Source organism: Anolis sagrei, chromosome 5 (genome assembly GCF_037176765.1).
Source record: "Anolis sagrei isolate rAnoSag1 chromosome 5, rAnoSag1.mat, whole genome shotgun sequence".
NCBI classification, from domain to species: Eukaryota; Metazoa; Chordata; class Lepidosauria; order Squamata; family Dactyloidae; genus Anolis; species Anolis sagrei.
Genome location: NC_090025.1, coordinates 79,258,535 through 79,270,588, shown reverse-complemented (window position 1 = coordinate 79,270,588; position 12,054 = coordinate 79,258,535). Strand labels below are relative to the sequence as shown.

The 12,054-nt window shown below is 42.4% G+C and overlaps 1 protein-coding gene across 2 annotated transcripts in view; it reads left to right on the top strand.

Annotated features, from left to right (window-relative positions):
• Nucleotides 1–12,054, top strand: part of LIMCH1 (LIM and calponin homology domains 1) — a 341,273-nt gene that overhangs the window by 298,763 nt on the left and 30,456 nt on the right. For both annotated transcript variants that reach the window (XM_067468791.1, XM_067468792.1), the window contains exons 18-20: nt 871–1,028; nt 4,707–5,116; nt 7,060–7,280. In XM_067468791.1, the coding sequence (XP_067324892.1) occupies nt 871–1,028; nt 4,707–5,116; nt 7,060–7,280 (789 nt within the window). The remainder of the gene's footprint in view (nt 1–870; nt 1,029–4,706; nt 5,117–7,059; nt 7,281–12,054) is intronic.

Genomic DNA, 12,054 nt, shown 5'->3' with positions numbered 1-12,054 from the left:
AAATAGATGTTTTTCTGAAACTCCCTGCCTTTCTCCATTATCCAGCGGATATTGGCAATCTGGTCTCTTGTTCCTCTGCCTTTTCTAAACCCAGCTTGAACATCTTTTAAAATATAGCCTGATTATTATTACAGGCAATCCCTCGTGGCTGAGTATGATTGTCTTCCAAATGTAGAGTCTTGGCAGAGGGTCCATAAGTGACTGTAGAGACTTATTCAGGGTTTTTATGAGTGATGGTCACTCATTGACCTGACAGGTGTCTTGTGTCCAATTTTGGTGTCAATTCATCCAGTGGTTTTGTAGTTAATCCCACAAATGAACATTACATTTTTATTTATATAGATAGATAAATCTCATACATACATTCTTCTCCAGGTGAAGGAAGCTGGACCAGCAACCAATATTTCCTCTTGGTACCAGCTGTTGCCCTGCTGCTCCAGTGCTATGCCAAATTCATTAACAAATTATTTTGCCAAAATTCAGTAGGAAACCCCCATGCAAAACAAGCAGTTGCCTTTAACGCAAGCACTGGCTCTGAATTGGCTTTTTCTAGTTCAACAGTGTGGTTTGGGGAGTCTGAGTCTTTGGCCACGCTGAGTCCCCCTTGTGGAGAGAAGGGCGGGATATAAATATATGAAATAAATAAATATTTGAGGATCAGAAAATAGTGTGAGGTGCAACATGAAGTCCACAGACTGCATATTGCCCACCTTTGTTCTCGACAAACCCCAGAAATTATAATACTATTGTAAGTGTTAGGGTTCTCTGCAAATCAACAGTTAACAATCAATCTTCAGTATTTCCTCATAGGGTTGCAGATCAGTAATGCTGTGCACACTAAGCAAGATTTTTCTGTTCTTCTTCCTGTAGGATTTAGCCCGGTGGAAGAGTCGTCGAAGAAGTGCTTCGCAGGATTTACTGAAAAAAGAAGCTGAGAGGAAAAAGATGGAACGGTTACTGACTGGAGCTGAGGGACCCAGTGAGCGAAGGAAAAGCATCAAGACTTACAGAGAAATTGTGGAAGAAAAGTAAGTTATTTTAATAAGATACAAGGAGAAAATGTGAGATAGATTGCAGTATTTGCATTATTTTATTTATTTATCATGTCAGGAGCAAACCAAACTGTTGCATTGCATTTTTTAACAAACAAACCACAAAGTTTGCAAGCTTGATAGTTGATTAAATGTCCTTTGACCAGTATCTGGCCACTTGGAGTGCCTCTGGTGTTGCTGCAAGAAGGTCCTCCATTGTGCATGTGGCAGGACTCAGGTTGCATTGCAGCAGGTGTTCTGTAGTTTGCTCTTCTCCACACTCGCATAACCCCCATTTCTTAAGGTTGGCTCTGCATCTCGTGGTGCCAGAGCGCAGTCTGTTCAGCGCCTTCTGTGTGCCCAGGGGGGAATCTCTCATTTGGTATCAGCCATTGTTTGAGGTTCTGGGTTTGAGCCTGCCACTTTTGGACTCTCACTTGCTGAGGTGTTCCAGCGAGTGTCTCTGTAGATCTTTGAAAACTATTTCTTGATTTAAGTTGTTGGCATGCTGGCTGGTACCCAAACAGAGGATGGGCTGGAGATGTCACTGCCTTGGTCCTTTCACTATTGGTTGCTCCTTCCCAGCGGATGTCAGGTGGTGCAATACCGGCTAAACAGTGTAATTTCTCCAGTGGTGTAGGGCGCAGACATCCCATGATAATGCAGCATGTCTCATTAAGAGCCACATCCACTGTTTTTGCACGAGTATTTGCATGACTGATGGGAAAGGTAAAGGCAGTTCCTTTCAGTCTCTTCTCCACCCATTCCTCCTTTTTTGGTTTTTGTCCTAAAAGTAGAGTTATAGCATCATAGTGCATAAGATAATTATTGAAATATAATTTTTTTACACTGAATTACTGAAGTACTACAACTCTGAAGAATGTTTAAAAGATCAAAAACATAGCAACATACCTCCATTTCAATAAACCCCAGTTTCAAAAACCTTCAAGTGAGGAGCCAAGAAATTACTGTTTTAAGCACACACCCTCTAATGAGGGCAATGTAATCTCAGCCAGATGAACAAACAACCCTCTACCTGTATCACTCAGCCAAGTGAAGAGGAGGATATAATCCAACACATATGATCCTCAGTTCACTATCCACCACAATCAGAAGAATCACACAGGAATTTTTTTCATTGTTGTATTACTTTCGGCTACAGGTATCGTTTGTGTGTCCATCTAGGCAGAGGGTGGGTTGTCTGTTTGGTCCTTCATGGATAAGAAAGACATTTATGTAAAAAATTAATGTATATGGGGAAATTATTTAGTGTAGGTCTCATTTTCTTTATGCCACAGGGAAGTGAAAATCTTTTGTTGAGTTTTTGTGTATCCCTCCTGCATTTTCTTGCCACCCTTGTTTGCATTGTGTTTTCTTTCTGTTCTGAATTTCCTGCAGATTTATTGTACACATGTTCCTATGCGTTGATTTGCACCAATTGAGCTAATTTACACAACTTCCCTTTATCGACTATTTCTCAACCTGGGAGGTGGGACCCCGAGGGGGTCACGAGGGGGTTTCAGAGGGGTTGCCAAAGTCAATCAGAAAACATATATTTCTGATGGTCTTAGGAACCCCTTTGCCGGAGAAGGCTGAAGATCTCTCCACCTGCCCTTCTTTTCCTTTATGAAAACAGACGAAGAATCCTCCTACTAAAAGCTCTCATCCACTGTGATTGGCCGGCCTCTCAGCCAAGGGGAGGACTGTTTTTGAGACTCCAAGTAGGGAAGGGAGAGCTGGCGTGCTTGGCGCATTGCAGCGTGATATGCATATGCGGGTGAGGGAGAGTGTGCGAGACTGGAGGGAGGCTCACGCCAGCAAGTCCCTTCAAGACATGGGGGTTCTGTGTAAGAAGTTTGGCCCAATTCTATTGGTGGGGTTCAGAATGCTCTTTGATTGTAGGTGAACTACACATCCAAGTAACTACAGCTCCTAAATGTCAATATCTATTTTCCCCAAACTCCACCAGTGTTCATATTTGGCATGTTGTGTATTCATGCCAATATGCCATCGCGCCTGGGGGCTATAGATCTTCGTGAAAGAAACATGGACGTGACATCTTTTCCCCAGGGGATTGCTTCTTGCCCTCTTTAGAGAACTGGAACTCTCAAGGATCAAGACACTATAGATAACTCAAATTAGGCCTTATTGTTCACAATGAGTTATCTTTCTTAGGCATAAACTTGATGTTCAAAAGGAGTAAAGAGAACATACATTACAGTCTTTGGAGTCTTGGGTCCAAGGAGTTTTCCAGCTGAGAAGCTTTCCAAGTTACCTCTTTCTCAATTGCTGTGAATGCTTGAACATTCACAACCCCAGTCCAATAGCCTATATTCGAAGGCACAAAGTCTTCCTCTTGATGCCAAAGGACTGGTTTGAAGGCGCTTAAGGTTCCTCAACGTCGTCCAGGGTGATCTGAACATGAAGCATGAATCTTAAGAGTACAAACTTAAGAATTGGTGATGAGAGATGACTTGACTGAGGGTTTTAGAGCCAAGCTTTTCTCACGTCCATCTGCTGAGTTGTCTGATGGTAGAATGAAAAGAAAGTACTGCCCTCTTCCCCAGGAAGGGGCGGAGCCAAACAATTGGGCTGGGGGAGCAATTCATCCGGTGCAAAATAACATTGATTGACAGCTATAGATAACCAAACAACTTAGCTATACATTCACATACAAGTGGGGCCTGATGCGCCGTCACACCAAGTTTGGTCCAGATTCATCATTGTTTGAGTCCACAGGGCTCTCTGGATGTAGGTGAACTACAACTCCAAAACCCAAGGTCCGTGCCCACCAAACCCTTCCAGTATTTTCTGTTGGTCATTGGAGATCCGTGTGCCAAGCTTGGTTTAAATCCATCGTTGGTGGAGTTCAGAATACTCTTTGATTGTAGGTTAACTATAAATCCCAGCAACTACAACTCCCAAATGACAAGAGTAATCCCCCTCCAACCCCACCAGTATTCAAATTTGGGTTTACATTATGATTCATAACAGTAGCAAAATTACAATTATGATATAGCAATGAAAATAATTTGATGGTTGGGGGGTCACCACAACATGAGGAACTGTATTAAGGGGTTGCGGCATTAGGAAGGTTGGGAAACACTGGGCTAAAGGGTCTTGCTGCTTTTCAATCACTTGCATGTTAACAGTTTCCATATTGGAGTGTTGTGTGGTTTCTGGCCTATTTCATATTTAAACATTGCACCTTGTTTTGTGCTGAATTTATTTCCCAGAATATGCTATAAGCCTTACAAATCTGCAAATTAATATCTGTGTGTTCATTTTCTCACACAAATATTCACAAGGTACAAAAATCATATTTGTGTTGGGACTGAATTCAGTGAAATTTCGTTGCATCCATAGTATGCAAGGTGTATTTTACTTTGATGTTATGGGGAGCCATATTACTGTGCAGTTTCTGACATGCAGCATGAGTTAGTACAGGCTCCAACTTTAACCATGGTGTAAATTGTGGAGTAAATGGGATGTGGAGGCAAACTGTGGTATATGAATAGGATGTTTCAAGAAACTGTAAGGTGGAGATGAGATGCTCTCTTGCTAAGAACCTTTGGAAACTGGAAATGAATGAGGTTTTCTCCTTTCTACAAGAATGGCTATTACTGTGCGCAGTGAATCATTTTGTCAATCTTGTGTCTCTTGTACCCCAAACAGAGAGCGGCGAGAGAAAGAACTGCACGAAGCATACAAGAACGCCAGGTCACGGGAGGAGGCAGATCATATTCTCCAACAATACATCGAGAGATTCACCATTAGTGAAGCTGTCCTTGAACGCTTGGAGATGCCAAAAATTCTGGAGAGAAGCCATTCAGCTGAGCCAAATTCATCATCCCCGCCTAAGGACCCAAACCCCCTGCGATATTTACGGCAACAGTCACTTCCTGCCCCCAAATACACTGCCAAGGTTGAGGCAACCATTGTTCCCAGTGGATCCGAAGCCAGCATTTCAACAGGTCGCACCTCTCCAAGCAAACCTTTTCCCTCCAAGGCTGTGCCTATGTTGACACCCAAGCCTTACTCACAGCCTAAAAATACCCAGCAGGTTTTCAGAACATTTAAGGTAGGTCAGATTTTATGAATCAATGAGCCCTTCAAGCAGCAATAACTAAGTTTGAGCACAGATCTGTTTTAGCTGTTTCCTTAATCTGGCTGCTTCGGTTTGTTGGGCAAGGGCTCAGTCGTCATGGATTCCCTTCCGTGAGGGGTTCACATGGTAGCCGATCTCGGCTCCTCTTTCCCTGTTTGGCATCACAGTTTAATCTTTTTGATTTTCCTTTATTCTTAGTTTCATGGATATTGGGAAGGGCCATTTTACTGTAATAATAATAGCAATAATAATGATGATGATAATAATTAATAAAACAACAAAAAATAAAGTATGGATTGTTGAAGTTGCAATCCCAGGTGACATCAGGACTGAAGAGAAACAACTGGAAAAGCTGACACAATATGAGGATTTAAAGATCGAACTGTAAAAACTCTGGCACAAGCCAGTCAAGGTGGTCCCAGTGGTGATCGGCACACTGGGTGCAGTGCCTAAAGACCTTGGCCTGCACTTAAACACAAAAAGCGCTGACAAAATTACCATCTGCCAGCTGCAGAAGGCCACCATACTGGGATCTGCACACATTATTCTGCTGATACATCACACAGTCCTAGACACTTGGGAAGTGTCTGACTGTTGGGGTTCACCCTGAGTTTGAACCTGATTCTCTGTTTGTACCTCCTGATGCTAATGAAAATGTACTTTCTGATGTCAATGATCCTCAAATTAGTGACAATGCTCCTGAAATTAGTGAGGAAGAAACTTCTGTAGATTTGGAAAATGAAAGTACCGGTGTTCATGAGAATGTTTCAGAGGGAAGCAATGACCTTTCACTCCCTTCTGCACCTGGGAACTTTAATGAGAATAGAAGAGGGCAGATCTGGCAAGACAGGAGTGAATCACTCAGCTTGCGAAGGTCTTCGAGATTAAAAGAAAAACAAACAAGGGCTTCAAAGCAGGGAGGTGTATCACGAAACCAATTCCTCGGCTTTAAGTGCCTTCCGCTGGGCTGACTTTCTCAGTTCAGGCATCGTTTTAGATTGATGAGTACCTTGGCAGTTCTCCCGGTTCCCCTGGCCATCGTCTTGAGAGATTTCTAGGACACCAAGTACGGTTAGTGGATTGCTAACAGGTTCCAGTATTTTACAGTGTGGCTTTGGGTTTTTGATCTTGTTCATGGACATTCATGTTTGCTGATTTTGCTGTGGCTTTTGTCTTTGCATTTTTCCTTTATTTTGTAACCATTTTTCATCAATAAAAAAGGATTGTTTTTTCCCAGTCAAGTGTGGTGGATGGTTATCTTAGGGCCTCGTTTCCTGCTCTGAGTTGCAACACCGACGTATGATCCATTACAACAGCCAGCAGAGTGATCTTGTCTGCTATGGACTCATCTTGTTGTGTTTCAAATAATAATAATAATAATAACAACAATAATAATACTCTTTATTTGTACCCTGCCACCATCTCTCCAAGGGGACTCGAGTGGCTAACATGAGGCCAAGACCAAAATTACAGTACAGCAAAATAAAATACAAAGAAGCAAAAATAACATCAAAATAAATACATAAAATAACAAAATAAAATAAACAGTTACAAAATAACATGATAGAGAAATAGAACACAGTGGGCGCACCAAATGCACTAGGATAAAATTGATAAAACCCTGGATGAGATAAGTAGTGGGAGAATGTGTTTCTGAGGGAGGAGCTCAAATGGAACAAACAATGAGGTTAGAACTTCATTAAGGGTGGGCGGAAAAGTGCATCATGAGGATGGAACTGTAGTTGGAACAGACAAAATATGGAATATATGTTCACTCGCCAAACGCTTCCTTTGTCCCTTTCAGAATGGAAATAATAAAAGGATTTTTAAATTATGATGATAATGATAATAATAATAATAATGTTTTATTATCTCAAATTCTACATCATCTCCTTTGGCTTCCATCTACCCTGCAGGTAGATGGAAAAGTCAGCATGAACGGAGAAGCCGTCAATGGAATGGAGGAGGAGCGAGAGAGGGAATGCACAGCGTTAATTTTTGCTCCTTCACCAAGTCGCTCGCCAAAATCCGACTATGGGGTGGAAGTGGATGGCATCTCAGCGGAGGGAAAGCAGGATGCCACAAATCCTGAGCTTGTTCTGAAGAGACTCATCGAGCACAATAAGCACAGAGAGCAGGCCGTAAGGACAAGATCATTATAATTGTTCAACTTGGGGTGGTAGTGGGAACTTGTGCTTTCAGTTTTTTTCATAATGCATTTCATGTGTGCTAAACTGAAATGTTCTCCCACCATGTTAGATTTTAGCCATTCTTGTAAGCCGCTCCGAGCCCCAGGGGAGTGGCAGCATATAAGTTCGAATAATAAATAAATAATAAATAATAAATAAATGTGAGAATAAATGTGTCAAAAATATCTCACTAGCTGGGATCAAATTTCAGCCATCAGTTATGAGACTGAGACTGATGGACTGGGTCTTACATTTGGAATCCCACTAATGCGGTGAGAATCTTCCAAAGAGTTAGAGTGGTTTGAAAGTATGTAGTTAAATGAATGGTATATAGGCCACTATTGCCTTAATTGTATTTGGCAATGTAAAATTCTTTGAGAATTTGGTTGCAGAGTGGGGAAATTTATCTAGAGCTTCTGTTTCACTGTGGCTTCAACACTGTAAAACTGAGACATCCGAAACTTAGCATGAAAACTAAGGCTCCTTCTATACTGCCATATAAAATCCAGATTATTTGCTTTAAATTGGACTATATGGCAGTGTAAACTCATAATCCAATTCAAAGCAGATAATGTGGATTATCTACTTTGATAATCTGAATTATATGACAGTGTAGACTCATATAATCCAGTTCAAAGTAGATCATGTGGATTATCTGTTTTGGCAATCTGGATTATGTAGCAGTTTAGAAGGAACCTAAGGAAATTTAGGATTGAATAACTGCAGGTTCTGTTTTGGCTTTGATTAAGTTGAATTGAGTCATGTGTTTGAAGCTGGCAGTACCGTCTTCAGTCATTCAGTGACACTTCCCTAACCAACATCAATGCAATACAGTAAAAACCCCATGACTTGGCCACGGTAGTCCACGCTCTGGTTACATCCCGCCTTGACTACTGCAACGCTCTCTACGTGGGGTTGCCTTTGAAGACGGCCCGGAAGCTCCAATTAGTCCAACGGGTGGCAGCCATGGTATTAACAGGAGCAGGGCGCAGGGAGCATACAACTCCTCTGCTGTACCAGCTCCACTGGCTACCGATTAGCTACCGAGCCCAATTCAAAGTGCTGGCTTTGACCTTTAAAGCCCTAAACGGTTCTGGCCCTACATACCTATCCGAACGTATCTTGGCCTATCAGCCCACCAGGACCCTAAGATCTTCAGGAGAAGCCCTTCTCTCCATCCCGCCTGCTTCACAAGTGCGGCTTGCGGGAACGAGAGATAGGGCCTTTTCTGTGGTGGCCCCCCGGCTTTGGAATGCCCTCCCTACTGAAATAAGATCAGCCACCTCGCTAATGGCATTTCGGAAAAAACTGAAAACTTGGATGTTCGAGCAAGTTTTCAACTAATTCCGATGTGATGATGTTTTGATCATGGACTAGCAATCAAGGATAACGAATTGGATTACGACTTTAACTATGAGATGTTCCGGTCTGTATTGGTGGCCCAATACTATGTATGTATATGTATGTATTTTTATATTTTATTTTATATTTTTAAAGTGAATATTGTATTTTTAAATATGTTGTAAACCGCAATGAGTCGCCGCACAAGCTGAGATATTAGCGGTATACAAGTGTACTAAATAAATAAAATATCCAGTAGGGATACATCCCTGGACTTTGTAATGATATGCAAAAATGGGAAAGATCAGGGGTCCCCACTTCACAGATTTTCAATTATTGCGGATGGTCCTGGAACGGAACGCCCGTGATACGTGAGGAAACACTGTAACAAAAAAAGAGGTCCGCCAAACGCTATGAAGAACTTAGAATCATAGAATCATAGAGTTGGAAGAGACCTCATGGGCCATCCAGTCCAACCCCCTGCCAAGAAGCAGGAATATTGCATTCAAAGCACCCCTGACAGATGGCCATCCAGCCTCTGTTTAAAAGCCTCCAAAGAAGGAGCCTCCCCCACACTCCGGAGCAGAGAGTTCCACTGCTGAACGGCTCTCACAGTCAGGAAATTCTTCCTAATGTTCAGATGGAATCTCCTTTCTTGTAGTTTGAACATGTTAAGAGCTTTTTGACAGTGGAGCAGATTTCTTTGCAAGTTGATACTCTCCTTTGTTGTAGTTATTTAAAAAGAAGTCAGTTGACTACTTGTCAGGCTACTTGTCATGGATGCTTCCTTTGTTTATTTCTTTCAGTGGCAACCTTGAGCAGATTTTTGGTTCAGTTTCAATTTTACAGTTTTGTGATTCTGTGGACTACATCTCCCAGTGACCAGAATACCTAGAAGTTGTCCAAAAATATCTTCTCCAACAGAGTTTCCTACCTTCTCTTAGAAAAAAGTTTTAAGGGATCAATTGATTCAGTATCTAGATATTTAGACACTTGATTATTTATTTATTTATTTAGTAGATTTCTATACCGCCCCTCTCAGCCTTCCGGCGACTCGAGGCGGTTTACAAGGCAAGAATTCAATGCCACCAAGGACACAATTACAATATACAATAGAAAAAACATCAGCAGCAATAAAGTCAAACATTATAATGAAACATACTTCAATCGATAATCATTACAACAATGTCCAGTTCCACCATATAGTTATTCCATGATTATATCTGTTACTCCGTATTTTCAAATGCCCACTCAAATAGCCATGTCTTAAGAGTCTTCCGGAATGATAGGAGCGAGGAAGCCGATCTAATCTCCCTAGGAAGGGTGTTCCATAGCCAAGGGGCCACCACTGAGAAGGCCCCGTCTCTCGTTCCCGCCAACCATACTTGTGATGATGGCCGGACCAAGAGCAGGGCCTCCCCAGATGATCTTAAAGTCCTTGCAGGTTCATAAGAGGAGATTCATTTGGATAGGTAAGTTGGGCCAGAACCGTTTAGGGCTTTATAGGCTAAAGCCAGCACTTTGAATTGTGCCCAGTAGAGAACTGGCAGCCAGTGGAGCTGGCACAACAAGGGAGTTGTATGCTGCCTGAGAGCCGCTCCAGTTAGCAATCTGGCTGCTGTCCGTTGGACCAGTTGAAGCTTCCAGACAGTCTTCAAAGGCAACCCTACATAGAGAGCGTTGCAGTAGTCTATACGGGATGTAACAAGAGCGTGGACTACCGTAGCCAAGTCAGACTTCCCAAGGTACACGCGCAGCTGGCGCACAAGCTTTAACTGTGTGAATGCTTCCCTGGTCACCGCCGAGACCTGGGGTTCCAGGCTCAGCGATGAGTCCAGGATCACACCCAGACTGAGAACCTGTCTTCAGGGGGAGTGTGACCCCATTACTTCTTACTTGAGAGAGATAGTTTTTCAGTTTTATGACCAGTGAAATATACTGGTATGTATGTGATTAATGTGCCTTCAAGTCAATGCCAACTTGTGCCAGGGGTTTTCTTGGCAAGATTTGTTCAGAGGAAGTTTGCTAAGAGTTTACGACTTGTCCAAGGCCACCTGGTGGGTTTCCATGGCCAAGTGAGTATTCAGATTCTGATATCCTGGCTCATAGGAATTGTCTCAAACCACAATATTAATCATATAATTCTTTTAATGAGTTCTAGGAATTAGTTTAACAAGGTGAAGAATTTGTCGTTCATGCTGTGCCTGGCGGACTAAAATTCACATATTTTTCTCGTTCGCTAAAGCTTATCTTCTGTGTTCATGATTTTCCTGAGATGACAAATTTTAACTGCTGGGTCTTTTCCAATGTAAACGAGCTACTGGTGTGAAATATACCCCACACAATTTGTTTGACCTGCAGGCTTGAAATAACCACATTTTCACCAATCAGGGCACAAAGATATAATTATGTATCCCCAGGTCTTTCCAGTATGCAAATTAGCCCTAGCCAACCATTAAGCATCATTCTCATTACTGCCAGAAGAGATGCAGATTATTTTAGTAGTTGAATTTAGAGGTTAAATGTGGCAAAAATCCTAATATTCACTTAATAGCATTGTGCTGGCACGGCAATGCCAGGAGATTTGAACCTCTTTTTCTTGCACTGCTAGTTTGTATGAATTTATTTAAATCATGCATTTTGCAATCAGGTAGCTTCCCCAGGTTGCAGTCATAGGTCCAGCAACCTGGCAATCATCGTTACAGCCTTTAGGCCCGCCCCTTTCCCCAGGGTTTTGGAGGGAAAGGAGTACTTTTGTTTAGTCTTACTTTTGGAGCCTATCAGCAGGACATGTGGCTTTCTCTATCTCACCCGCACAAAGGCTTCATTACTCACAGCTTTGCTGGGGAGTAAAGGAATAGTTCCACAGCTTTGCTGGGAAAATACAGCCAGCTTTTGCTGGGGCAACAGGACAGTTCCTACAGCCTTTGTGGAGAAAACTAAAGGACACCATTTCAATTTGGCAGACAAGACAGGAACCTTGTCTGGTAAGGGACCACTCGGGCTATCCATAAAGTAGCTTGGAGCCGGGAGTAGGGGCCTCACACCAGCAAGATAGATAAAGATTGTCCAAGGGGGGGTCAGAAGATTTCCCTAAGGAAGAAAGGAACAGTTTACCACCAGTTGCCTGCCCTTGTTGGCAGATTGAGGAAGCTACCAGGTTTCCAAGGTTATAAAACGTTTAATTCATTGTTTGAAGATTTAAGCCCAAATAAAGAACTTGATTGAACTTATTTTGAGCCTCAATAGAACTTTGTGTTGGGAAATCTAAGGGGCCCTTCAGCTGAGGCACCCTGGCATCCCATTGGGCATACAGAAGGCACGTCCTGTAAACAGACATTATTTAAGGCCCAACTGTTTGGTCTGCTCCTGACACGATAAATGA